The following is a 27,492-nucleotide window of genomic DNA, read 5'->3' on the forward strand; positions in this document are numbered from 1 at the left end:
CCCGGGTTCCATATCTTATAAGTATGTGATACTTAAAGACCAATGTTTTCAGAATAGTTTAAAACCTAATGAATGTGCATTTGTTAATACTATGCTTTCTTTGGCTTTGAAGGTAATTTTTTTGCACTGGAAATCACTGGATCAGGTCACATACCAAGAATGGTGGAATCTCTTGTTTCAAACTTATAAATACGAAACATATCTCGACAGAGGAACTTATTGTAGCAACTATATCACAATATTTGCCATCAGCAAAGCTTATTTTCATTTATTAACATTTATATTCTGCCCATATCCAGGGCAAACATACAAAATCATTACATAAAAACTTTAACAGTACAATATTATATCAATCATAATTGTCAAATAGACTATTAATAAACACATTCAATTCAATCAGCATCCATTCAATTCCCACAGTCAGTCACTGTTGAAGAAGCTGTAAAAAACGCTGCTTCAAGAACTTTTTAAACGCCAGAAAGTATGTTTGTTTCCTAAGACGAGGTGGCAGTTTGTTCTACTCAACTGGACTGGCTACTGAAAAAATCCTCTTCCTTGTAAGTTCAAGCCGAAAGAACTTCCAAAACTTCTCTGTTCTTTTTAAGGGGCCTTTTTACTAAGCTGCAGTAAGCACTAAGGCGTGTTTACTGCAGCAGGGTGCACTAAGGGGTCCTGCAGTAATTTTGCCATGTTCACACGCTACCCATGCGCTAAAAAAGTAACATTTATTTTTCAGTGCAGGGGGCATGTCTGGGGGGTTTGAGAATGGGCATGTCTAAGCAAATCAGTTAGTGCATTAGCATTACTGCACTAACCAATTAGCACAGTGAGTCCCTATTGCGTACAAAATAGGTGGCAGTAGGGGCTCATGCGCTAATGTCAACGTGCTAATGAGAAAATTAGTACATGGCCATTTATGGAAAAATCTGAAAAGCAGCCATTTACATCTGTGGTAAAAATGGTCTTAACAAGCGAGAAAAACCTGCATAACAGCCCAACAGGGGCACTTTTTGCTGCAGCTTAGTAAAAGGGTCTCTAACAGGGGCATAATCGAAAGAGAAGGACGCCCATCTTCCAACACAAATCGGGCGATGGGCGTCCTTCTCGCAAGGTCGCCCAAATTGGCATAATCGAAAGCCGATTTTGGGCGTCCTCAACTGCTTTCCATCGTGGGGACGACCAAAGTTCACGGGGGCATGTTGGCAGTGTAGCGAAGGCAGGACTGGGGCGTCCTTATGAGATGGGTGTCCTTGGCCGATAATGGAAAAAAAAAGGGCGTCCCTGACGAGCACTTGGACGACTTTACTTGGTCCATTTTCTTTCATGACTAAGCCTCAAAAAGGTGCCCGACCTGACCAGATGACTACCGGAGGGAACCGGGAATCACCTCCCCTTACTCCCCCAGTGGTCACTAACCCCCTTCGCACCCTCAAAAAACAACTTTAAAAATATTTGTTGCCAGCCTCAAATGCCATACTCAGGTCCATCACAGCAGTATGCAGGTCCCTGGAGCAGTTGTAGTGGGTGCAGTGTATTTCAGGCAGGCGGATCCAGGCCCATCCCTCCCCTGTTACACTTGTGGTGGTAAATGTGAGCCCTCCAAAACCCACCTGAAACCCACTGTACCCACATGTAGGTGCCCCCCTTCACCCATAAGGGCTATGGTAGTGGTGTACAGTTGTGGGGAGTGGGTTTTTTTTTTGGGGGGGGGGTTGGGGGGCTCAGCACCCAAGGTAAGGGAGCTATGCACTTGGGAGCTATTTTTGAACTCCACTGCAATGCCCCCTAGGGTGCCCGGTTGGTGTCCTGGCATGTGAGGGGAGAAGTGCACTACGAATGCTGGCTTCTCCCACGACCAAATGGCTTGGATTTGGTCGGTTTTGAGATGGGCATCCTCAGTTTCCATTATCGCCGAAAACCGAGGACGACCATCTCAAAAACAACCTAAGGACGACCATCTCTAAGGTCGACCTAAATTTCATGATTTGGGCGTCCCCAACCATATTATCGAAACGAAAGATGGACGTCCATCTTGTTTCGATAATACGGTTTGCCCCACCTCTTTACGGGGCCGTCCTGCAAGGGCGCCCTCATGAAAACTTGGGCACCCGTTCGATTATGCCCCTCTAAGTGTGATATTAAATTTCTGGCAAGGTTTTTGGCTGATTGTTTTGTAAATTCTCAATAGACTGCTTTGTAATTTTCTATTTAGAAACTTTAAAAATGTAATTATAAAAAAAAAAAAAAGAAAAACAGAAAGCAAAACAATCCAGAAACAGAGAAAAAAAAACCCCCTTCTATCTGATATCGAACAAGAATCCCTTCCAAGTCACTGAGTAGGGCTCTTAGATGCTTTCTATGTCATATGCTATTAGCCCTTCAAAAGAAAATCCCACATAAAAAGAGACTCTCTCAATGCTTCTGCCACTTCTGAGCTGGCCTAAGTAAACAGGTCTGATCGGTAGCTTTATTGTTTCACCAATGCCACACTCCAAGTAGACAAGATTATTTTCAGTCCTGCCATTTAGACGAAGCAATAGCTTTTCAACCTGCTTTTCCTTCCATATGTCTCCATTTTGCCAAATAGAATTTAGATCAGGTACATCACAGAAATACTGATCTATTTTGCTTTTATGAACAATTTTATCTAAGTTTTCATGTCTCCCAAGGTAGAAATGTGCTATAGGTTGTTTGGAATGGCACAGGTATCCATACTGCCCTCTAAAGGAATTCCTCATTGATGAAACATACTTTTCCATGTGTTTGAAATCCTGATCTAACTGCTTACGTGGGTGTGTCCAGAATAGTAGCGAGGCTAGGAAGTATGGCTCTGGATAACGGTGATTTGAGCCTACTTCTTTCAGGACTTGTCTGAGGATTTCTTTCAGGATTTTAATGGGACATATAAACTTAGACTTTGGTTTAATGCAATTGAGAACTATGTTTGCCAAAATAAAATTTAGTTTATCCCTATTGTTGGTATTGGATTGATTTTTAACCAAGAAGTTATAGGCATATACAATGTCTTCTATTTTGGCAGCGCCTTTTTCATGATTGAGATACTCCAGCAGCCCAGAAAATCTGTCAGCCTTGTCGGCTACCAAAGCTGTCCTGAACTGCTCTATTTGCAGTGTCATACTGAACTTATGCTCAGTGACTTTCTCTCTCAACTGTTTAAGGTCTGATGGGCAGAATAGGTTTATGTATCGCTCAAAACATTTGGAAACCTTCTTGCGTATATTGAGATCTGTAGTTTCCTTTAAAAAGTTCCTAGGCTTCAAATGAACAAAATAATCCTCAAAAAAGTCAAATGTATTTTTCAGATTTAATTTTATATTGCTAAGATAGTAATTATATTCACTGATAGCATCATAAAAGTCTTTATCATTTCTGTCCAAAGTAGATATTGGAATATCACGTTTTCCTGCTAGATACTGTAGCAGCTGCATTTTAGATAGTTCATCACCTTTGATGAAACAAGGCACTAGCTCTAAAAAGTCAATAGTATACAGACAAACTTCTATCTCTCCCAGATAGCCAGTTGTACTGTAAACATTATATTTCCTTCTAGACTTTTGGCACTCCCAGTCAGTTCTTTCATTTCCTTTTCTTTCACACTGCTCCTGACATTCCTTAAAAGCTTTTGAAGCATTAGTAGCAATATCAAGAAGAAACTTCAGATCCTCAGGGGTTAGAGCTTTCCTTTGCATATTTTCATCCAGCCAACCTTTTAACTGAGTTTTATAAACGTGGCCCAAAGTACTTGATACAAAAGAATTGTCTGGTGCTATTTGTTTTGCCCTTTTGGCCCATTCGAGAGCCTGGGTAAAGTTTTTCTCCTTTAAATAGAAGTGTCTACCTAAGGCTTGGCAGATAAATGCATTTTGGTTGAATCTATTCGTTCCCTCCATTAAGACATTTTTAACTTCTGTATTTCCTTCCTCTTCCTGTATTGCTTCAATTAAGGGAGAGAACAATGTATCTGTTTCATCACCATGTTCTTTGCGAAGTCTACTACATAACATGTTCTGCATATCTTGTACAAGCCTGTCTTTTCCTATTCCGATATCAAAAAATAAATTTGTTCTTAAAAAGTTTAGCATAACTTCACTTTTATCTAAATGGTAGGTGACTTTCAGTTCTTTAAGACACTGATTAGCTATTAGGGGATGAATTATACGCAAACCTTCATATCTGCCATAATTTTCTACTTCTGTGCGTATTATAATAGTAGAATAGGTCCCCATCTTGTCTTCTACGGTTTCTCTTCCCCAGAAAGTTTTTTTAGCAGTTATTCCTAGGAATTCCTCACACTGTGAAACAGATATTGTGGAATCTTTAACAAAAGAGTTTATTAATGCCAGGAAAGAAATAAGTTGTGCTTGCTTACTGGTACTACTTAGACCCTTTAGTATGTTCCTAACCACTTTTTCTATGTACTGTTCATTAAAATTACTCTTCATGATCATAAAGGAATAAAAATCATCAGGCTGTTGATGCTGCTTTTCAATTTCTTTAAGTTTTTCTTCAAAAGATCTTTGTTCCTTGAGAGATAGTGAGTATTTCAGGGCAACACTGTCAGTAGGATGGTCTTTTGAATTTCTCTCAGGATTCTGGGACCTAAAACAGTTGAGAATGATCACTAATGGATGCTCATACCTAATGTATTTTTCTGCTACTGCTGCCTGAATATAATTTTGCAATTTGTAGACATTTTCTTCATCTTCAAAATCATCCATAAGAAGTAATACAGGTAGGTAATCTTGCTGTTTTGTGGATCCACAAGTTATTAAATTGGTAACTTGTCTTCCAGTTTCTTCAAAATCAATTGTTTTATTTTTGAGAATTGCACATCTAAATATTTTCCTTAATTCCCAGAGCATATGCATAGCTAAAGTGGTTCCTCCACAACCTGGATGATGATACAGAGTGACAATTTTTACACATGATTGCCTGGGACATTGACTCAATGATTTAATCAAATGTTCAAGTTTTTCATATCGATCTCTTTTAATAAAAGGTCCAGAATAATTTTTTGAAGAATAATAAAAATTCCACCATGATACTTTACCACCTCGATAAAAATGTTCTTCCTGACATTTCTTGAAATCAGCAAATTTAGTTTTATCTTTTTCTAGCTCTGTGTTCTGGCATTCATTCTCACAGAGAATTTCCAGCGCTGTCATGAAGTCCTCATCTTTCTTGTTTAGAACTGTAGAAGAAGAGCCAGATGATGGCAAAAATCGCTGGGCCGACTGTGTTACAGACTTCAGTTTTAAAACAGTGCCATTTATCTCTTCAAGGCTCAAGTTAGAAATGCACCTGTCTACAATTTCATCTGTAGCTATAACTCTGGCTTGTACAAGGTCTTTCCATCTCTGGAAAGCATTTTTATCTTCACAAATGCATAAAATATCATCAATTCCTTTCATTTCTTGGTAAAATGTATACAATGTTTCAATAATGGGATCTCCTGGATCTTCTACTGTGGACAATAGCAATACTACTACTAAAAATTTCCCTCTAGGCATTATGTCTTCTTGTGAAAGAAATGAGATCAGTTTTCGTACTGTGCCAGCCCTTTCTTTGTGCCACATTCTGGGTGTCAAAGGTTGATATTCTGAACTATCAATATCTGATCTACCATTGCAGAAAATCCAACTGGTTTGTTTAAAAAGATTTAGGATCTCAAGTTTTTCAGAGGTTGACTTACCGATATCTTTATATTGATCAGGAAAATGAAGATTTGCTGCTCGACTTTTGCTGTAAAACTTACAAACCCCATTAGTCATTGATTCAGGATCAAATTCAAGTACAGCAAACCACTGTATTTCCTTCAGAAATTCAAGATGCTTTATTTGACTTTCGTGGGACTTATTTGTTACTAAGATATAATGGGAATAGTAAGAATCATCGAGTGTATCTTTATTACCAGTGAGTAGGCTAGCAAGTCTTGCACCCTCTTCATTGCTTTTCTTTGATTTTATCCTTTGATCTTCTGCTGTTTTTCGAGAATCATCTAATGATTTCATGCTTAGAACATATGTTGTGTACTCACTATCCTTTTTCTTGACATTAGCAAAGATGTCTTTAGAGCTTGCACCATCTCGTATAAAACATGAAAGTTCTATATTTTTCTTCCATCCTTGTTCTGTGTAGGTTTGTTGATTTGTGTGGAAGAATACAGACTTACAAATGGAGTACTGTGGTACCACATCTACTTCAATGACACATTTACCTGTTGGAATGTTATTCTGATGTAATACATCTATAAATCTTGGTGATCGAATACAACTTTGTGCAGCATTATGGTCAGTTGTTTTAAAGTACTGCTTGATCATTTGATCGAACCAGTTAATAAACACATCTTTTTGATCAAGTTTGATGCCTATAATTTGACCATGTGGTTTGTCTTTTACTCCTAAATGGATAGTACCATTGGTACGGGAATTCATACATGCTGCTGCAAATCTGAAGACCTCATTGCAAAATTTCATCTTCATATCTTCTTCTGTGGCATTCTGGGTGTTTGTGAAAAGCTTAAACTCATGCACCGGATCAATAAGATTTAGTGGCCCTGATTCAGGAGTAAAAATAATGTGATTTTCTATATATCGTCTACTGTCATGAAACTCATCAAATGGATACGGTATACATGTTGCATTTAATTGGCTGCTTTCCAAAGGTTCATTGGTGTCAGAGTTCACAAAGTCTGTTTGATTTAATTTTATTTCACTTTCATTTATTGGCAAAGAAATCTCTCCGGGGGCCTTTGTGGATTCAGGGACTGAAACATTACATGAACTGTTAATAGTGAACTCATTTTTTTCTTTACTTTTTCTGCTTTGCTTTTTATTTGCTTTAATTTCCTTTTCTGGTGATTTCTTTCCTTTTTCTTCTGGTGCAGAAGTTTGACTTTTGCAATCATGTGGAACCTTGTTGAGTTTTTCAAGCTTCGTCAGAATTTTAATAGCAGGTCCATGTTTAAAGCCCATGTCTATAAGATCTTGTTTCATTAATTCTTTCAGGACTGAGCCTGTTACTTCTTCATTTTTCAGGATTTCTCCATATTTCTGCTCAAGTTTTACATGTTCAGTTACCCAATAATTCACATGCTCTAAGGTCCAGTTGTCCATGTTTTCAGGTAACTCTGTTGCATTATCCATTTTTTTCCTTATATTTTATGTCCTTCAAAGAAAGAGAAAAACAATAAAATAAGAAAGATAATAATATAATCAGTCTTCCCTATGCTTTTTTAACAGCATGTTTTGTGATTTTCATATACTGCATGCATTTACCACTAAAAGAAGATGTCAGGATATCTTAGCACAATGACCATGTTCTACTAAAAGTAGGCACCTCAAATTGCCACAGGACAGTATTTATCTTCTATATTAGGGGTGAGCAAAGCCAAATACATTTCAGTAGTCTTAGTAAGCAAAGGGTTTATGATTTTTGTGGTGCAGCCGTTTCTTCTCCAAGCTGAAGAGCCTAGCTGTTTTAGCCTTTCCTCAAAGGGATATCATCCCATCCTTTTTATCATTTTCATCACCCTTCTTTGTATCTTTTGGGTTCGATTTCTACTGTAGCTCCTTGTGACTCTGGGCAAGTCACTTAACCCTGCATTGCCCCAGGTACAAATAAGTTCCTTGAATGTAGTTGCAAAAACCACAGAAAGGCAGTATATCAAGTCCCATTCCCTTTTCTAATTCTGCTACATCTTTTTGAGATGCAGTGACCAGAATTGAATATAGTATTCAAAGGGCGGTCACACCATGGAGTGATACAAAGGCATTATAACATTCTCATTTTTGTTTTCCATTATTTTCCTAATAATTCCTAACATTCCATTTGCTTTTTTAGCCGCTACGGCATACTGAGCACAGGGTTTCAATGTATCATCAAGGATGACACTTAGATCCTTTTCCTGGGTGGTGACTCCTATTGTGGAACCTTGAATCACATATCCATAGTTTGGGTTCCTCTTTCTCACATGTATCACTCTGCACTTGCTAACATTAAATGTCATCTGCCATTTGGATGCCCAGTCTCCCAGTCTTGTAAGGTCCTATTGCAATTATTCACAATCTTCTTGTGATTTAACAACTTTGAATAACTTGGTGTCATCAGTAAATTTAATTACTTCACTAGTTATTCCCATAAATATGTTAAAAAGCAGCGGTCCCAGTACAGACCTTTGAGGAAGGCCACTATCTACCTTTCTCCATTGAGAATACTGAACCTGCTCTCTGTTTTCTATCGTTTAACCAGTTTTTAATTCACCACAGGAGATTACCGCCTATCCCATGACTTTCTAATTTCCTCAGGAGTCTTTCACGAGGTACTATGTCAAATGTCTTTTGAAAATCCAGATACACAATATCGACTGGCTGAACTTTATCCACGTTTACCATTTTGCTTGGTACTGATGTCAGGCTCACCAGTCTATAATTTCCCAGCTCACCTCTGGAACCCTTTTTTAAAAACTGGTGTTACATTGGCCACCCTCCAGTCTTCTGGTACTATGCTTGATTTAAAGATAAATTACATATTACTACAGTTGCTCTGCAAGTTCATTTTTCAATTCTATCTCTACTCTGGGATGTATACCATCCAGTCCAGGTGATTTGCTATTCTTCAGTTTGTCGAACTGCCCCATTACATCTTCTAGGTTTACAGAGATTTGTTTGTTTCTCTTCAGAAACAGCTTATATTTGTATAAATTACTCACACACGCTCACTAAAATTACACTAATTAATCACAGCAGTCCCACTCCTCCTCCTTGTACTTTATTTATTTTTCTAGAACATTCACTCCCTGGTCCTGATTTTGATTGTTAATTTCCTAGTTCAGTCCTGCTTATGATGCACCTCAGCATCTCAAAGCCCTGATTTCAGATCTCATTCTCGAGTCCAGTATACTCCACAGCCAGCCAATAAAACCCAGACACAACCATTCCCTCACACAAACATGCTTGCATTTACACCCACACCTTGCCAGGCTCCTTAAAGACCCAACCTGTCACCTGTTTCCAATGCTTCTCACTTTACCTCAGATGACCCCTCTTCTGCATCTTTGTGCCACCCCTAAACTGGTGTAAAGATGCAGTGTTAAAAACGATGCTAAATTCTAGAAGTTTTTTTAAAGCTGAGAGCAAGAGATTTTTCTTGAGATTTTCCTGTTATAAATCTTTGTACATTAGGAAAAAAACTAGGAAATCCCAAGTAAACTGGTGTGGTAAAGCATAGCGCAACTTACTACATTGGTATCTTGTTGCTTTAAGTGGGGTCTGAAGAACTGGTATTCTGGATGCCAGTATGGCAGGTGTATGCTGTTTAGTAGAGAATGACATGGGGATAGGGAGGCGTAGTAAACCACAGGAAATCATGGTAAATCTAAAGTAACAGGAAGATATCAACAAGAATTACAATAGAAACGGAAGTGAAAGTATTTACCACCCTGCAGGAATGGTAAAAAACCTTGTTCCTACGCTAAAAAACAGAAGTGCACTTACCGCAGATTTTACCTTGTTCAGGGCGTATCTGCTATGGGGCCACGGGGGCCTGGGCCCCCGTAGATTTGGCCCTGGACCCCCTGTGAAGGAGAGGACCTGGGGGTAGATAAGATGGAAGAGGAAGAAGGGAGGCGGCTCACGAGCAGACATAGGCAGAACAGAGCCTGGCCTCCATTCCATCCCCAGAGAGCGAGAGAAGTAGTAATGCCCCCTAGAAAAGGGTGGAGGGAAAAAGACTACATTACCCAGCATCCCCCGAGAGAGAGCAGAGAAAGGTTCGGGACCCCTGTAAAATGGAGGAGAGGAAGAGACTACATTTCCCAGCAACCTCGGGGCAAAGCCTGGTACAGAGATTACCTTCCCCAGCAGGAACAGGGGGAGAACTCTAAAAAGGAAAGGGTGGTGCCCCTGCAGGGTAATCAAGGGAAAGAGGAACAGCTGCAAAGTGGGTGGGACGGGGAGCCCATGGAGTATCAAGAAGCTGGGCAGAGAGAAAGAGAAGAGGGCGAGGAAGAGCCTATGGACCTCTCAGCCTGGGCTCACTCCTTAGGTAACAAAATAAGGGACCAGGTAACTTCATGGTATGGTAACTGGGCTAAGAGAGGAAAGAGGAAAGGTCATGTGGGAGGATGGGTCAGTGCTTAGAGAGAGTGACCCAGATGGGTGGGGCCTTTTCCATTTTCCAGAGCTCAGGCTGTGAATGAACTTTGAGTTTAAAGAGTTCTGGTTGAAGAGGGATGAGAGATTTTCCCGGAGTGGGCTGAGCCCAGCAGGAAGAAGGTGGAGTGTGAACTGTGGCTAAAAAGCCTAAAAGAAGCTGAAGGGGTTTGAGCTGTGTGCTGAAGCCTCAAGAACTGTGTTTGTTTGTTTTTTTGGAACTGCTTGCAGTGTTTTGGCCCCTCCCAAGGGAGAGGGGGGGAGAAAGAAGACCCAGGGCTATAAAACTGTCTAAAAGGAGCCCAGCTGGGTGCTGGAAGCCTGGGAGTTAAAAGTTGTTTTTTTTTTTCTTGCTGTGTTTGTACCCCTGAGAGGAGCAACAGGGGGAATTGTGAGGTTTTTTTTTTTAATTCAAGTAGTGTGTCTTTTTGCACTGCTGGACTGTTGGATCCCAAGCAAAATAAAGAACTTGTTAAGTTTGCTTTGAAGTTGATTTCTTTGAGCCCTGCCCTTTGGACTGCAGTGAACCAGGAGGTTGGGCAGCAAGGGTGAAGGGGAGATCCCGAGGACCCTCAGGCGGAGGGGAGGATCATTTTCACACCCCTTACCGACGACTCTCTCAACCCCCCCTCCCGCCGCCAACCCGCCGTTGCCTACCTTTGCTGGCGGGGGACCCCAACCCCCGCCAGCCAAAGTCGTCTTCCTTCGTTTGGTTTCTGACATCCTGCACGCACGTACAACGTGCAGGACGTCAGACACAGAAACAGAACGAAGCCCTGTGTCACGTTGTACATGTGTGCAGGACATCAGAAACCAAACCAAAGGAAGAAGACTTCGGCTGGCGGGGATTGGGGTCCCCCGCCAGCAAAGGTAGGCGACGGCGGGCGGGGGTCAAAGTTGTTGGGGTTGTAGTGCTATAGAATATAGTAGTAGTAGGTAGTGCTGGCAGCGGGGGGGGGGGGGGGGGGGGCGGCGCCAGGGGCTAAAATGTGCCCCCTCACCTCGGCTCGGCCCCCACCACCGCTGAAGTTCAGATACACCCTGCATTTTCTCACCTCCTCCTAATGCAGATTACGAACAGTTCTGAGAGAAGAGGACATTTCTGTGGGTAAGTGACATTATTTTATTCTGTGCTTGGAAACGTAAAGATTGGGTTTAAAAGAGGGATTGTAGGATATTGATAAACACAGAATTAAAAAACTAAAACTTTACTAGCTAGTCTCCATACCCTTTCCCCCATAGTTTTAAAACAAACTTTCAGCATTAACAGATAGTCTCTAGAAGGCACAGTAGGACCTAGTTTAGTCTTAGAAAAAAAAATAACTAGTTTCCATAGTGTACAAACCTTCTCCCCATAGTTTTAAAACTTAAATTTTCTGCCACAGCATTAACAGAAGGCACAGTAGAACCTAGTTCAGTTCTCAATCCCACCCACCCCTAGCTAAACTCTTCATTTATAGTCAATTTTTCTAATTAGGACAAAAGGGAAGTTTTCTTTAGCGTTTTGTATAATTAGTTTCAGAGAAGCAAACACTAAATAAATTATACCAATTAAGACTCTTTATATACATCTGATATCCCTAGTACCTTAAGAAGTTTTAATTAAACAACTCTATAATACTAAGATGCAGACAGTAGTCCAGCAGTGAGAGGGGTGCTATCCAGTCTTTTTTTAAATTGAGTGTCACATGTATGATTATCTCCCAGTTGGTGATAAGTCATATGTGTGTGCTCGATGCAAAGAGCTCCTAGCTCTCAGAGAACGAGTCCGTTCTCTTGAGGCTTGAGTAGCAGAATTAGAGGCGCTGAGGGAGACAGAGAAGTATAAAGAGGAGGCCTACCACCTCCAATATGGCAGCGCCTCACTAAAATTACACTAAAAGGAGAGCATCACCCTGGTGCAGCTGAAAGTAATCCTGTAGCCAGGACCAGCACACCAGGAATGCAATATCCTCGCACACCGAAGATGTGTCTCCAGGAGCTACTGCCCAGGAGGGAAGGGTTAGGACAGCTGTTGTAGTTGGTGATTCGAGTATTAGGCATGTAGATAGCTGGGTGGACATGAGGATCGCCTGGTGACTTGCCTGCTTGGTGCAAAGGTGGTGGACCTCATGCGTCGCCTAGATTGGATTTTAGATAGTGCTGGGGAGGAGCTGGCTGTCTTGGTACATGTGGGTACCAATGGCATAAGAAAATGTGGGAGAGAGGTTCTGGAAGCCAAATTTAGGCTCTTAGGTAGAAAGCTCAAATCCAGAACCTCTAGGGTAGCATTTTCAGAAGTGCTACCCGTTCTACGTGCAGGACCCAAGAGACAGGCAGAGCTCCAGTCTCAATGCATGGATGAGGTGATGGTGCAAGGAGGATGGTTTTACATTTGTAAGGAACTGAGCAACATTCTGGGGAAGAGGGAGCTCCACCTTAACCAGGGTGGGACCAGGCTGCTGGCATCGGCTTTTAAAAAGGAAATAGAGCAGCTTTTAAACTAGAACCTGGGGAAAGGCCGACAGTCATTCAAAAACGCATGGTTCAGAACAAGATATCTTTCAAAGATATCACCAGAACAGGGACGATAGGGTATCCTGATAGTGAGGTTGCAAAAAAGAGTATAGTAGATCAGGTGATCATAAGTAAAACTCAGACAAAAGATTGCAAACTAACACTGTCAACTAATGAGCAAGATGTAAACAGGAACAACAAACATAGTATGAAATGTCTATATGCAAATGCCACAAGCATAAAAAATATGATGGGAAAGTTAGAATATATTGCACTAAATGAAAGATTAGATATAATAGGCATCTCTGAGTCCTAGAGGAAGGAGGATAACCAGTGAGACACTGTCATACCACAGTACAAATTATATCGTAGTGATAGGGTGGATCGAATTGGTGGAGGGCCTTGAATCAAATAGATTGAAAATTCTGCAGGAAACAAAACACATCTTGGAATCCCTATGGACTGAAATTCCATGTGTAAAGGGGAAAAGGACGGTGATAGGAGTGTACTACCGTCCACCTGGCCAGGATGAACAGACAAATGTAGAAATGTTATCAGAAATAGGGAGGCTAATAAACTGGGCAACACAATAATAATGGTGATTTCAATTACCCCAATATTGACTGGGTAAATGTAACATCAGGGCATGCTAGGGAGGTAAAATTCCTTGACGAAATCAAGTACTGCTTTATGGAGCAGCTGGTACAGGATCTAACAAGAGAAGGAAAAATTTTTGACCTAGTCCTTAGTGGAGTGCATGATCTGGTGCAGGAGGTAATGGTGCTGGGGCCGTTTGATAACAGTGATCATAATATGATCAGATTTAATATCGGCTTTGGAGTAAGTACACAGAGAAAATCCAATATGTTAGCATTTAGTTTTCAAAAAGGAGACTATGATAAAATGAGAAGAATGCTGAAAAACAAAACTCAGAGGAACCAGCTGCGAAGGTCAAAAATTTACATCAGGCTTGGAAGCTGTTCAAATATACCATCCTGGAAGCTCAGGCCAAATATATTCCATTTATTAAAAAAGGAGGAAGGAAGACCAAATGACAGCCAGCATGGTTAAAAAGTGAGGTGAAGGAAGCTATTAGAGCTAAAAGAAAATCCTTCAGAAAATGGAAGAAGGAACCGGCTGAAAATAATAAGAAACAGCATAAGGAGGGGAGGACTGACCCTCCATTGCCTAACGTACAAACTTAAATTATGAGCCCTCCTGGGACAGGGAACTACTACCCAGTGTACCTGAATGTAACTCACCATGAGCTACTACTGAAAAAGGTGTGAGCAAAATCCTAAATAAAATAAGGAATGGCAAGTCAAATGCAAAGCACTGATTAGGAAGGCACAGAGAGACTTTGAAAAAAAGATTCCATTGTAGGCAAAAACACGTGGAGGGGCATAATCGAACAGGCGCCCAAGTTTTCATAACAGCGTCCTCGCAGGACGTCCGCGGGAAGGGGTGGGGAAACCCATATTATCAAAACAATATGGGCAGCCATCTTTCGTTTCGATAATACGGTCAGGGACGCCCAAATCTTAAAATAAAATAAAACATGGAAAATGTTATTTTCCATGTTTTATTTTGTTTGATTTCTATTGATAACCTTTAAGAGTGGACTAACACGGCTACCACACCTCTCTACTTAACATTTAGGTCGAAATTAGAGATGGTCGTCCTTAGAGATGGTCATCCCTGGTTTTCAGCGATAATGGAAACTGAGGACGCCCATCTCAGAAACGACCAAATGCAAGCCCTTTGGTCATGGGAGGAGCCAGCATTCGTTGTGCATTGGTCCCCCTCACATGCCAGGACATCAACTGGGCACCCTAGGGGGCACTGCAGTGGACTTCAAAAATTCCTCCCAGGTGCATAGCTCCCTTACCTTGGGTGCTGAGCCCCCCAAAACCCACTCCCCACAACTGTACAACACTACTATAGCCCTAAGGGGTGAAGGGGAGCACCTACATGTGGGTACAGTGGGTTTCTGGTGGATTTTGAAGGGCTCACATTCACCACCACAAGTGTAACAGGTAGGGGGGGGGGGGGTGGGCCTGGGTCCGCCTACCTGAAGCGCACTGCACCCACTAAAATGGCTCCAGGGACCTGGAAACTGCTGACAAGGAGTTGGGTTTGACATTTGAGGTTGGCATAGAGGCTGGCAAAAAATATTTTTAAAGTTTCTTTTGAGGGTGGGAGGGGGTTAGTGACCACTGGGGGAGTAAGGGGAGCACGTCCCCGATTCCCTCCGGTGGTCATCTGGTCAGTTCGGGCACCTTTTTGAGGCTTGGTCGCAAGAAAAAAATAGACCAAGTAAAGTTGGCCAAGTGCTCGTCAGGGACACCCTTCTTTTTCCATTATTAGCTGAGGATGCCCATGTGTTAAGCACACCCTAGTCCCGCCTTCGCTATGCTTCCGACACGCCCCCGTGAACTTTCGTCATCCCCACGACGGAAAGCAGTTGAAGACGCCCAAAATCGGCTTTCGATTATGCCGTTTTGGGCGACCCTGGGAAAAGGATGCCCATCTCCCGATTTGTGTCGAAAGCTGGGCGCCCTTCTCTTTCGAAAATAAGCCTGATAGTAAAACCTTTTTTAGGTACATTAAAGGCAAGAAGCCGGCAAAAGAATCGGTTGGATCACTAGATGACTAAGGGGTAAAAGGGGCAATCAGGGAAGACAAAGCCATAGTGGAGAGATTAAATGAATACTTTGCCTCGGTCTTCACCAAGGAAAATTTGGGAGAGATACCAGTACCAGAAATCATATTCATATCTGACAAGTCAGAGAAACTGAATGAAATCTCTATAAACCTAGAGGATGTAATGGCATAATTTGACAAATTAAAGAGTAGCAAATCTCCTGGACCAGATGGTATTCATCCCAAAGGACTGATAGAACTGAAAAATGAACTTGCGGAACTATTGTTAGTAATATGTAATTTATCTTTAAAACCAAGCGTGGTTCCGGAAGATTGGAGGATGGTCAAAGTAATGCTGACTTTTTAAAAAGGTTCCAGAGGTGATCTGGGAAATTATAGACCGGTGAGCCTGACGTCAGTGCCAGGCAAAATGGTAGAGACTATTATAAAGAACAAAATTACTGAGCATATTCAAAAGCATGGATTAATGAGACAAAGCCAACATGGATTTAGTGAAGGGAAATCTTGCCTCATCAATCTATTCCATTTCTTTGAAGGGGTGAACAAACATGTGGATAAAGGTGAGCTGGTTGTGCAGCTGCATTTTCAAAAGGCGTTTGACAAAGTACCTCACGAAAGACTCCAGAGGAAATTGGCAAGTCATGGGATAGGAGATAGAGTCCTATTGTGGATTAAAAACTGGTTAAAGGATAGAAAACAGAGTAGGGTTAAATAGTCAGTATTATCAGCGGAGAAGGGTAGATAGTGGGGTTCTGAAGGGGTCTGTGGAGGGAGCGCTGCTTTTTAACATATTTATAAATGATCTAGTGATCGAAGTAACTAGTGAGGTAATTAAATTTGCTGACGACTCAAAGTTATTCAAAGTTGTTAAATGACAAGAGGATTGTGAAAAATTACAAGAGGACCTTACGAGACTGGGCATCTAAATGGCAGATGACGTTTAATGTGAGCAAGTGCAAAGTGATGCATGTGGGAAAGAGAAACCCGAATTATAGTTATGTAATGCAAAGTTCCACATTAGGAGTCACCAACTGGAAAAGGGATCTAGGCATCATCATTGATATGCTGAAACCCTCTGCTCAGTGTGTGGCGGCGGCTAAGAAATCAAATAGAATGTTAGGTATTATTATGAAAGGAATGAAAAACAAAAATGAGGACGTTATAATGCTTTTGTATCAGTCCATGGTGTGACCGCACCTCGAATATTGTGTTCAATTCTGGTCACCGCATCTCAAAAACAATAGAGTGGAATTAGAAAAGGTTCAGAGAAAGGTGACAAAAATGATGAAGGGGATGTACCGACTTCCCTATGAGAAAAGGCTAAAGCAGCTAGGGCTCTTCAGCTTGGAGAAAAGACAGCTGAGGGGAGATATGATAGAGGTCTATAAAATAATGAGTAGAGTGGAACGGGTAGACGTGAATCGCTTGTTTACTCTTTCCAAAAATACTAGGACTAGGGGGCACACAATGAAGCTACAAAGAAATAAATTTAAAATGAATCGGAGAAAATATTTCTTCACTCAACGCGTAATTAAACTCTGAAATTCGTTTCCTGAGAATGTAGTAAAAGCGGTTGGCTTAGCGGGGTTTAAAAAAAAGGTTTGGTTGGTTTTCTAAAGGAAAAGTCCATAGACCATTATTAAAATGGACTTGGGGAACATCCACTGCTTATTTCTAGAACAAGCAGTATAAAATGTATCGTACTGTTTTGGGATCTTGCTAGGTACTTGTGAGTTGGATTGGTCACTGTTGTAAACAGGATGCTGGGCTTGATAGACCTTCGGTCTGTCCCAATATGGTTGTACTAATGACCACCTCCCTTCAGTGACCCAGCCTACTATGCCTTCCTTTAAGTTTCTTCTTCCACTCATTGCAGGGTTGTCGTTGCTCCCCACCTTCCAAGCATGATCTCACCTCTGAAGAGTACCATGACTGTACTCTTCTTCTGCTACATTGCCCGCCACTACTAAACACATCTAAATAAAGTGCAGGGAAGACACTTCATTTTGTAGGTTTTGTGGTGACAGTGGCAAGCAGTGTGAGTCAGTGGTGAAGTGTGTACTTACAGATACAGTGAGCAAGGGCCAGTTTGAGGCTGAGCACCAGGCAAGGATGGACCTGGGAGGAGTACCAAAAGAGAGACCCAACAGACTACAGTACAGGCTAGTTATATTTTGCCTACTTGAAATAAATCCTGTTGCCATGTACAGTTTCTCTGCGCCATCTGCCTGAGGCATTTAACCCTGAGCCAGCTGGCCCTACAGTTGAGTGACAGATAGTGAGGCGACTCTCTGCTTCCATTCCTTCCTGCTCTTGCCCTCCCTGTGTCTCCTCCATGTCCTTTCCCAGTTAGCTGCCTTCTGGTCTGTAAAATACTGCGGTCAGGTGGACAGGTACAAAATCTAACAACTTGGTTTTTTTAAAAGAAAGGTCTGGCTGGTGCCCTCGAAACGTTTACAAATTTCAGAATGATCACATCTCCCTGTCCATCTCTCTCTTCCCCTCTATAGATATGGTCCAGCAACTCTCTGACTCCTCTCTTCCCCTCCACACCTATGGTCTAGCAATTTCCTGCACCTCCCCCTCAAAAAAGTGCAGCTTCAAAGTTCAGCAGGGCACTGCTTGGAAGGGAGTGCGACATCAGGAAATCCAGTTTTGGTAGCAGGAGATGCAGCTACACAAATCCCAGTGCTGTGCTTCTTCCTGGGTTGTGTAAATGGCAAAACATGCACTGGAAGTGAAAGCCTGCTGCATGCAGTTTATGGCCTATACAACCTGAGAAGCAGCATGGCATCAAGGTAATGTAGCCACATCTCCTGTGGGCCCAGCATCTCTCTCCCTCCACAGTCCAGGATCTCTCTTATTCATACTCGTTCTCTCTCTTCCTCTCTCCCCTGTTTGGTATCTCCACCTCTCTCCTGCCTCCCTCCATGGTCTGGCACACCCCCCTCTCTCCTGCCAACTCCCTTCCACAAGTCTAGCATCTCTCCTTGCCCTCTCCCTCTTCAGGTCTAGCACCTCTCCCTCTTAACCCCCCCCCCCCCCCATGAGTCTAGTACTTTCCATCTTCTTCCCTCAGCCCACATAGCCCTCTCGCTCTTCTTCTCTCAGCCCTCCCAAGTCTAGCACCTTCCCCCTTCTCCCAGACCTCCTGCTAGGCTCCCTTCAGTCACCCCCAGTGAGTTCAGCATCTCTTCCTCCTCCCCCAGTCCCCCAGACCCTTGCTCTTCTCCCCTCAGCAACCCTCCCATCAGTCCAGTATTTCTTCCTCTTCTCCCCTCAGCCCTCCAGACATCTTGCTTTTCTTCCCTCAGCTAGTCGCCCCCCCCCCTTGATTTCAGTATTTATTCCTCTTCTCCCCTCAGCCCCCTTCTCTCCCACCTGTGTGTGTGCAGCAGTTCTCCCTCATCCTCTCTCCATCCTGTGCTTTTCCTTAACTGCGCCCTGCCCTCACGGTGGGTGGGAGGAAGGGAGCTGAAGGGAGGAGCAAGAGGTCTGGGGGTCTGAGGAAAGAAGTCAGATTCAGGTGGAAGGGAAGGGGATGGAAGAGAGAGACCATGCTACAATCTTTCAAAATTAAAAAAAACAAGGTTGTCTTTATGCTGGGCCTGCGACACATCTCCCAGGTGCTTGTGACACACCGGTTGAGAACCGCTGCTCCAAGGATTGTCTGGATTTCTTATATATTGTAATCTGCATGGAACCTGGTGGTTTTGCAGAATATAAGATTATTTTCTGTTGTACTGTAACAACAGTACACATTTTCTATCATGGGTTAATGGGCATTAAATAAGTAAGTATTACTACTATTTCTAATTTTCAGTCTCAAATACAAATTTTGATATGCTATAATTATTTTTTGAAAGCCAGATCTTTATTACTCATTTATTTTGAACTTGAAAGTTCTGAACAACTGTTACAAATGCAACACTAGATATACAAACTTGAGTAAACACATATGTAACTAATTTTTACAAACTATGAGTAAATATTGGCTCACCAGCATTGCACACATATTTGCAAAGTCATGTGATATGTCTTTAAAGTGAACTGTGAGGGAAGCATTCAGTCAAAACATGTATATGTAAAGTCTATGCCTACTCCCCCCCCCCCCCCCCATGACTGTACTTCAGTGTTCAAAGAGAAAAATTTCCCTTTGAAAACTGACCCAGAAAAGAGGTCAATGTTCAAAAGGTTTGACTGGCTAATTTTTCAAATTAGCTGGATGAAACCTGAGATATGAATGTTTTCTCCTGCTCACTGGCTAAATTTTGTCCAGCTAAATCACTGTAGCAGAAAACTGTGCAGATAAAAAGAGACTGGAGATATTTCCAGGTGGTGCTAAAATTTTATATATTTGGTACTTTTTTTTAGTGCTAGCCAGATAAAGATAGATGGCAACTTGGTCTGTACAAAGGGCTGCCCTGAAATTATGTGGGTAAGTTTTACTGACTATATTCAACGGCAAGAGTTATGTGGACAAGTCCCATTGAATTTCTGGTTAAAATCGTATGAATAATTTTATTCAGCTAAATTTACCAATTGCTGGCTTGCTGAATATTGCTCTCAAATGGCTGGCTAGTCAAAGGGAAATCTAGATAACTTGAGGATCACCAAAATCAGAGGTTTTGATTTTGGATGAAACTGAATCTGTGGCTGAAATAAGCCACTCAGTTTTAGCTGGAACCAAAGCCAAAACTGCCGCATGCCCCTCCCCTCCAGCAGAAAACAGGTGCCTCTGGGCTGTGCCCCCAATCAGCAGAAAGCGAGTTGCCCCAGGCTGCCCATTCCGGCAGAGAACTGGCACCCTCCTTGGGCTGCCCACCTGTAGGCTATCCCTGGGCCAACCTTAAAGAAGCCCTGGTGGTCTAGCGGCCTCTTCAGAGAGGGAGCAATCCCACTTGCTCCTGCCTGTGCTGGCTGTGCAATCAAAATGACTGCTGTAACTTCCTGCAACAGACTCGCAAGACCGCTGCAGGAGGTCACAGCAGTCATTTCGAGATTGGAACTTTGCTCCTCAAATGGCATAGGCAGGGGCAATCTCCAGTCACTCCTGCCTATGCTGGTTCCAGTCTTAAATTGGCTGAAGTGACCTCTAGCAGCAGCAGCCTCACGACTGCTGTGGAAGTTGCAACAGCCATTTTGACTGTGCTCCTGCCCCAAAAAAGCCACCAGACTACAATGGCTTCTTAAGGTAGGCCTGGAGAGCACCTATGGGTGGTTTGTTTGGGGGGGGGGGGGGGACAAAGAGTGATCAAGGGGGAGGGGCAGAGTTTCAATTTCAGCAGAAAATACACTGACATTTTTGGCTGAATCCGAAGCACATGGCCGACTCAAGGCCTGAACCAGGTGAGCACTGGCTCAGGGTGCCAGGACTGCTGAGAGACAAAGTCAGGCCAGGGGCAGAATTGGATCTTTATTGTTAATGCAATTATCCGGGTCCTGGGTGGCATGCAGGAGAGGACAGACCTGAAAGCAGGAAGGAAAAAGCTTGCCAGCCCGGGGAATTTTGCCTTCCCTCTCGGTGGCCCTGCAGGGCACCAGCTTCAAGGGCACTGAAAGCCTGCCTGACCTGGTCCCTTGCATCAACCAACTTCATGTTCCAGAGCCGGAATCTCTCTTTGTCCCCGAGTCCAGTGAACCTCTCTCAAACTTTACCCCTACCCCACGATACAGCAGCTACTTCCTGTTTCCACAGGGGCGCAGCAAAGAGGAGCTACGGGGCTTTCTGTGAAATACTACTGCTGGGTGTGTGTGGGGGGGGGGGGGGTAAAAGATAGAAAAGAGAAAAGGGGGAGATACCTGAGCTGGGCACAGAGAGAAGGGAGAGAGATATTCTGGACAATGGGAAGGAGGGGAAGAGGTGGGGACTTGCTGGATAATAGGAGCGAGGAAGGAGAGATGGAGTGATGTTAGACCCAAAGGTGGAGAGGAGAAGAGGGGAAGGGAGGGAGATAAGTTGGATTCAGAAACAGAGATGGAAGGGAAGGAGAGAGGGAGAGAGTCAGATCGTAGGGTGGAGGGAGAAGAGAGAGAGCGGGAGAAATGCTGGATCTCTGGACTCAGAGGTGGAGGGAAAGGAGAGAGGGAGAGATGTTGGATCATGGGGTAGAGGGAAAGGAGAGAGAGGGAGAAATGCTGGATCTGGACCCAGAGGTGAAGGGGAAGGAGAGAGGGAGCGGTGTTAGATCATGGAGTGGAGGAAGAGGAGAGAGACAGGGAGGGAGAAATGCTGCATCTGGACCCAGAGGTGGAGGGGAAGGAGAGAGAGAGAGAGAGAGAGATGTTGGATCATGGGGTGGAAGGGAGGGGGAGGAGAGAGAGTCCCTTGAGTCAGCACTGCCTAAGCACAGCCAAACCTGGATTTCAGGCTGGTTCCAGTCTGAAACTGGAGCTGAAACCGAAACTGAAATCTGGTCAGCCTTTATAGATAACTTCCACTATTGTCTAGATTTTTCTCTTAGGTATTGCTATTCTGTGGGATTCAGTGCCACTATCTGTGTAGCGCCATTGAATATCTTTACAGGCTGCCTTGGCACTATCTGGATAGTGCTGGGACAGTACATGAGTGGAGCAAAGCCAGTGCAAGGGAAGAGTGGCAAGTTATTTGGAAAGAGAAAAGATTATAAACTCCCTGAGACAGGGGTATATTGTATTTTAATATTTATCTCTCCTGTATAACAGCACATAAATCCAGTGGCACTGTAAAAATAACCCAGTGGCATGGTAAAAATAAGTACAACACAGCACTGCATATATCCAGTACCACTGTAAAGATAACACAGCACTGCATACATCAAGTAGCACTATAAAAGTCTTAAGTAAAAAAAAAAGTGTTGATACTGGGCTTGGTAATTTCAGTGGCGTACCTAGCGTATTTGACACCTGGGGCCGATCATTTTTAACACCCCCTTCTCTCTATATAAAAATATTATTTTTAGTAATAATCCACGAGTCACACAACAAGGGTATACCTAGGAAAGGCAGCATCTTAAACACTGCAGTGAGCACTAGAGCATCAATACACCCATTGTAAAACTAACGAAGACAATAGTAAAAATGATCCTGCCAACAGAAACCCATGTCTTTTTCACAAATATAGAACACTGATACATCCTCACCAAGTATAGAATAAGTAACCACAAACTAAAATTAAACTGAACCCCCAAGAGGCCAGATTCCGCATATAATGCAACACCAGAAACAGTGATGCATGTCCCCTAGTACTGTGCAAAACATAAAGATAGCAGACATAAATCTGAAAAATTGACAAATCGCCACTTTACAAACTAACAAACAGAAATAAAACAAAAAATAGAAAATAAGATAATACCATTTTATTGGACTAATACATTTGCGCTCTTTCTCTCTCCCTTTCATCCAGTGTCTGTCTGCTTTCTGTGCCCCTTCCATTCAATGTCTGACCTCTCCCCCTTGCCCCTTTCATCCACTGCCTGCCTTTTCTTTCCCTTCTATCCAGCATGTGCCTCCCTTTCTCCTTTTTACATGATGCATTCCAGCATCTCCCCCTCTCTCCATCTTTCTCTCTCCACTCTCTGTTCCACATCCATATCCATCTTCTGCTTATCTCCTTTTTGACTTTTTTCTCTACATGCCCACTGTCATTCCCTCTTCCTCCCCTCTGTGTCTCTGTCCCTATTCCCCCATGTTCAGCATTTGCTGTGTCCCCATCCCTTCCTACTACTACTACTACTACTATTTAGCATTTCTATAGCGCTACAAGGCATACGCAGCGCTGTACAAACATAGAAGAAAGACAGTCCCTGCTCAAAGAGCTTACAATCTAATAGACAAAAAATAAATAAAGTAAGCAAATCAAATCAATTAATGTGAACGGGAAGGAAGAGAGGAGGGTAGGTGGAGGCGAGTGGTTACAAGTGGTTACGAGTCAAAAGCAATGTTAAAGAGGTGGGTTTTCAGTCTAGATTTAAAGGTGGCCAAGGATGGGGCAAGACGTAGGGGCTCAGGAAGTTTATTCCAGGCGTAGGGTGCAGCGAGACAGAAGGCGCGAAGTCTGGAGTTGGCAGTAGTGGAGAAGGGAACAGATAAGAAGGATTTATCCATGGAGCGGAGTGCACGGGAAGGGGTGTAGGGAAGGACGAGTGTGGAGAGATACTGGGGAGCAGCAGTGAGTACATTTATAGGTTAGTAGAAGAAGTTTGAACAGGATGCGAAAACGGATAGGGAGCCAGTGAAGGGTCTTGAGGAGAGGGGTAGTATGAGTAAAGCGACCCTGGCGGAAGATGAGATGGGCAGCAGAGTTTTGAACTGACTGGAGAGGGGAGAGGTGACTAAGTGGGAGGCCAGCAAGAAGCAGATTGCAGTAGTCTAAACGAGAGGTGACAAGGGTGTGGATGAGGGTTTTGGTAGAGTGCTCGGAAAGAAAGGGGCGGATTTTACGGATGTTGTAAAGAAAGAAACGACAGGTCTTGGCGGTCTGCTGGATATGAGCAGAGAAGGAGAGAGAAGAGTCAAAGATGACCCCAAGGTTTCGAGCTGAGGAGACAGGGAGAATGAGAGAGCCATCAACAGAAATAGAAAACAGGGGGAGCGGGGAGGTGGGTTTGGGGGGGAAAATGAGAAGCTCGGTTTTGGTCATATTTAATTTCAGGTGGCGTTGAGACATCCAGGCAGCAATGTCAGACAAGCACGCTGAAACTTTGGTTTGGATGCAAGGTGAGATATCAGGGGTAGAAAGGTAGATTTGGGAGTCATCAGCATAGAGGTGGTAGGAAAAGCCATGGGATGAGATTAATGAACCAAGGGAAGAAGTGTAGATAGAAAAGAGGAGGGGACAAAGAACAGAACCCTGGGGTACGCCGACAGGCAGAGGGATAGAAGTAGAAGAGGATCCACCAGAGTGAACACTAAAGGTGCGGAGGGAGAGGTAGGAAGAGAACCAGGAAAGGACAGAGCCCTGGAATCCCATGTTCTTCACTCTTCTTTCTCCCTCTCTCCTGCACTCCAAACCCAGGGCCAGTATCTCTGTCCCCTGCTTCATAGTACTGCATCCCGTTCTCCCCCTCCCCTGATCCGGCTTTTTCCCAGTCTCTTCTCCCTCAAACATCCCACCTTTCTCTTCCCTCCCCTTCTTGCTTCCCTTAGATCTAGCATCACTCTCACTCCTTTCTCCACCCTCCACTTTTCCCATTTCCCTGCCATTGCTTTCCTTCCTCTCTCCATCAACCTTTCTCTTTAGGTCTGGCATCACTGTCTCCACCCCCTCTTCCCCTTAGATGTGGCATCACATCACATCCTCCTCTCTCCACCCCCCTTTCCCTTTGGTCGGTTGGTGTGGCTGGCTGGCATCGCTCTCCCCCTCCTCACTCCACGCCCGCTCCACTCCTGCATGCCTCCAAGCTTCCAGGGCCGCCAGTAGTGTCTCAGCAATGAAAGTGCTGCCTTCTGCTTGCCCCGGAAGCACCCTCTATACAGCTTCCTCCACCGCCCCACCCTCAGTTCAATGTTACTGCTATATGGATAGCACCAGAACTGACCTCAATGCACGGACATTAAGTGCCAGCTGCAGTCTGAATACCAATGCTTAATATTCATGTTACTCTCTTACCTATCTATTATGTTCCATCTTTGCTTATACACAATGCTGTCTATTAAAACATTCTATTACATATTGTATTGACATTGTAAGTAGTGTACTAGGCCATACTTTGTTTTGTTATTTGAATATTTTTAGTGCTATAATTGTCTATTGCTTATGTTTGATTTATTCTTACTGTACACCGCCTTGAGTGAATTCTTTCAAAAAGGCAATAAATAAATCCTAATAAATAAATAAAACAACATGAACCACAGAGTTTAAATAGTGACCAGAAAGTGGTTCTATTGCCTCAAAAACCGAGAATAGCTTTTCTCTGACCTGTCCTCTTGCTGATCTGTCTTGTAGCTTCAAATTTGCCCTAACCCTATGACTTTCGCAATTCTTAGGGCATTATTCTAATCAAATCCACTGCATAGTTTGGATTTCAATCTCTTGGTTAATAGTGTGATGCCCCCCTTTTGTTTTCTCTCCTGCCACATCCCTCCTTTTAAGGGTCCTTTTACTAAGCTGTGGTAAAAAGTGGCCTGCGGTAGTGTGGGTGTGTGCTCTTGGTGTGCTCTGGTCTATTCTTTACCTCAGCTGGGAAAAACGGCTTTTTTCAATGGAGGCAGTAAATGGCCACGCGCTAGAATTAAAAGTAGCGTGCGGGTATAGCCCTTACCACCACCCATTGACCTAGCTGTAAGGGCTCACGCGCTACATGCTTGGCACTCATGCAGCATGCGTCAATGTGGCTGCGCTGCCGATTACCGTTGGGAATGACATTACCACCAGGTGGGCGCGCTAAATGGGCGGTAGTTTCGATTTGGCACGCGCTACATGCTCGGTAGCCCTAACGCTGCCTTGTAAAAGGGCCTCAACTAAGTGTCTTGCTTGACTGACTGCATTTGTTTTAGAAATGTCAAATAGTTTGGTATATCAAACAAACCAACATTCCTGTGAAATGCAAAGATATATGATAATGAGAAAGGGATAAAGCCTCTGCGCCCACACCTCCACTCAATATATAACTTTATAGGGTAGGAAGAAAAAAACGTGGGTAAATTTCCTTCATCAGCACCAAAAGCCCTTATCTCAATTCTCTTTTTGCTAAAACTGCACAGGAATAACATCAGTGGATCAAAAAATATAAATTAGAAGTGAAAAAAGCTTAACTTAAACTTCCAAAGCATATGTGGAGATAAATGTGCAAAAGAAGTCAGTTAGTCACACCGACTATGGCCTGAGTTTCGCTGTCACAGCTATCTCAAGACATGTATGACATAAAGCACAATACATCTTCAATTGAGAGGCTTTTTCCCTTTCTCATTATCATATGTCTTTGCACTTCACAGGAATGTAGTACCGTTAAGTACTTTGCAGTTTCTATAACAAGAGGTTGGTTTGTTTGATATTTTTGATATCCTCTTGTCCTCTTTGTTTTTTTTATCAAATAGTCTGGTATAAGCATACCTCATAAACTAAATCCATTTCAATTTCAATCCAAGTATCTAAGGTCTCTGAATATAAAAGTCTATACACACCTGGATTTCCTTGCAGGTTTTCCACTGTAGTTCAAAACAAGAATTTTTCTTCATGTAAAAATAGCTTCTTTATCATTCGTTTATAATGAAGAACATATGAAAATGACAATTTTTAAACAATGCTGGTGTCTTGTGGCTCGTTAAAAAAAAATCTTCTGTTCAAAAACCATGAGCCCATTTAACTTCTTCCTGTTTTCTTCTGCAAAGAAAAACATGGTTTTGATAAGAACTACACAAACACGTTACAGAATATCATATTTCCTTCTTATTAACAAAAAAAAAGTGGAAGTTAGCACTCCATCATCAATGTTTAGTGAAGAACTACTTACTTTCTGTTGTAGATCGTCTCTTATTTGATAAATTCTTGCCTTTCCAGCGACCAGGGTGGGTCAAAATTGTTCTAAAAAGCAGCCCACTTCCTGAATGAATCATAGCAGAAACGAAACTTAGCAGAAAATTTAAAGGTACAGTACACGATTTACCACCAAAATGAAACTAGAAGAGTGCTCACTCATTTAGTTTAACTCTGATGGCTGGGAGGAGAAAAAGCCCACAGACTGCTATTGAGATAGCCATGGGGAAAGCTAGTGTTTTGTCTCTAGGATTAATAGCAAGGAATCTTGCTACTATTTGGGATTCTGTCGGGGACATGTGACCTCACTTGGCCACTGCTGGCGGCAGGATACGGGGCTAGAACATAAAACACATAGCAAAAGAGAGAGAGAGAGAGAGTAGTAACTAAGTAAATATTTTGAACTATGATTATTTAGCAGTGAAACAGTGATATACACTAGGACAATGAACTGAATAATTTTCTCTGTGCTGATGTTTGCTGGAAACGGACCTTTTATAGAACCTCTCAATACACTACCATATACTATCCTATAGGTAATAAATTTCAGCCCCGCCATGCGTTTGTTAATGTATTCTTAAAATCTTTAACGTGATAGTGCATCTAATACTAGGAATGAGCAATGGAAACATTTTTTGTTTCATGATGTTTCTTGTATCATTTACAAGAGTTTGGTTGTTGTTGTTTTTTTTGTTGTTGTTATTT

At 42.8% G+C, this 27,492-nt stretch overlaps 1 protein-coding gene across 1 annotated transcript; it reads right to left on the reverse strand.

Annotated features, from left to right (window-relative positions):
• Positions 1-2,238: 2,238 nt before the first annotated feature.
• LOC115468594 (sterile alpha motif domain-containing protein 9-like) lies at positions 2,239-26,802 on the reverse strand. Its single transcript, XM_030200412.1, has 3 exons — positions 26,765-26,802; positions 26,436-26,634; positions 2,239-7,188 (listed from the first exon to the last, which is right to left on the reverse strand). The coding sequence occupies exon 3, from the start codon at positions 7,164-7,166 to the stop codon at positions 2,346-2,348; it is 4,821 nt and encodes a 1,606-aa protein (XP_030056272.1). The 5' UTR covers positions 7,167-7,188; positions 26,436-26,634; positions 26,765-26,802; the 3' UTR covers positions 2,239-2,345.
• Between the last annotated feature and the right edge of the window lie 690 nt (positions 26,803-27,492).

Source organism: Microcaecilia unicolor, chromosome 1 (assembly GCF_901765095.1).
Source record: "Microcaecilia unicolor chromosome 1, aMicUni1.1, whole genome shotgun sequence".
NCBI lineage: Eukaryota > Metazoa > Chordata > Amphibia > Gymnophiona > Siphonopidae > Microcaecilia > Microcaecilia unicolor.

Bases quoted from the DNA above. Each gene is read 5' to 3' on its own strand.
- LOC115468594 (XM_030200412.1), bottom strand. From the start codon at position 7,166: ATGGATAATGCAACAGAGTTACCTGAAAACATGGACAACTGGACCTTA.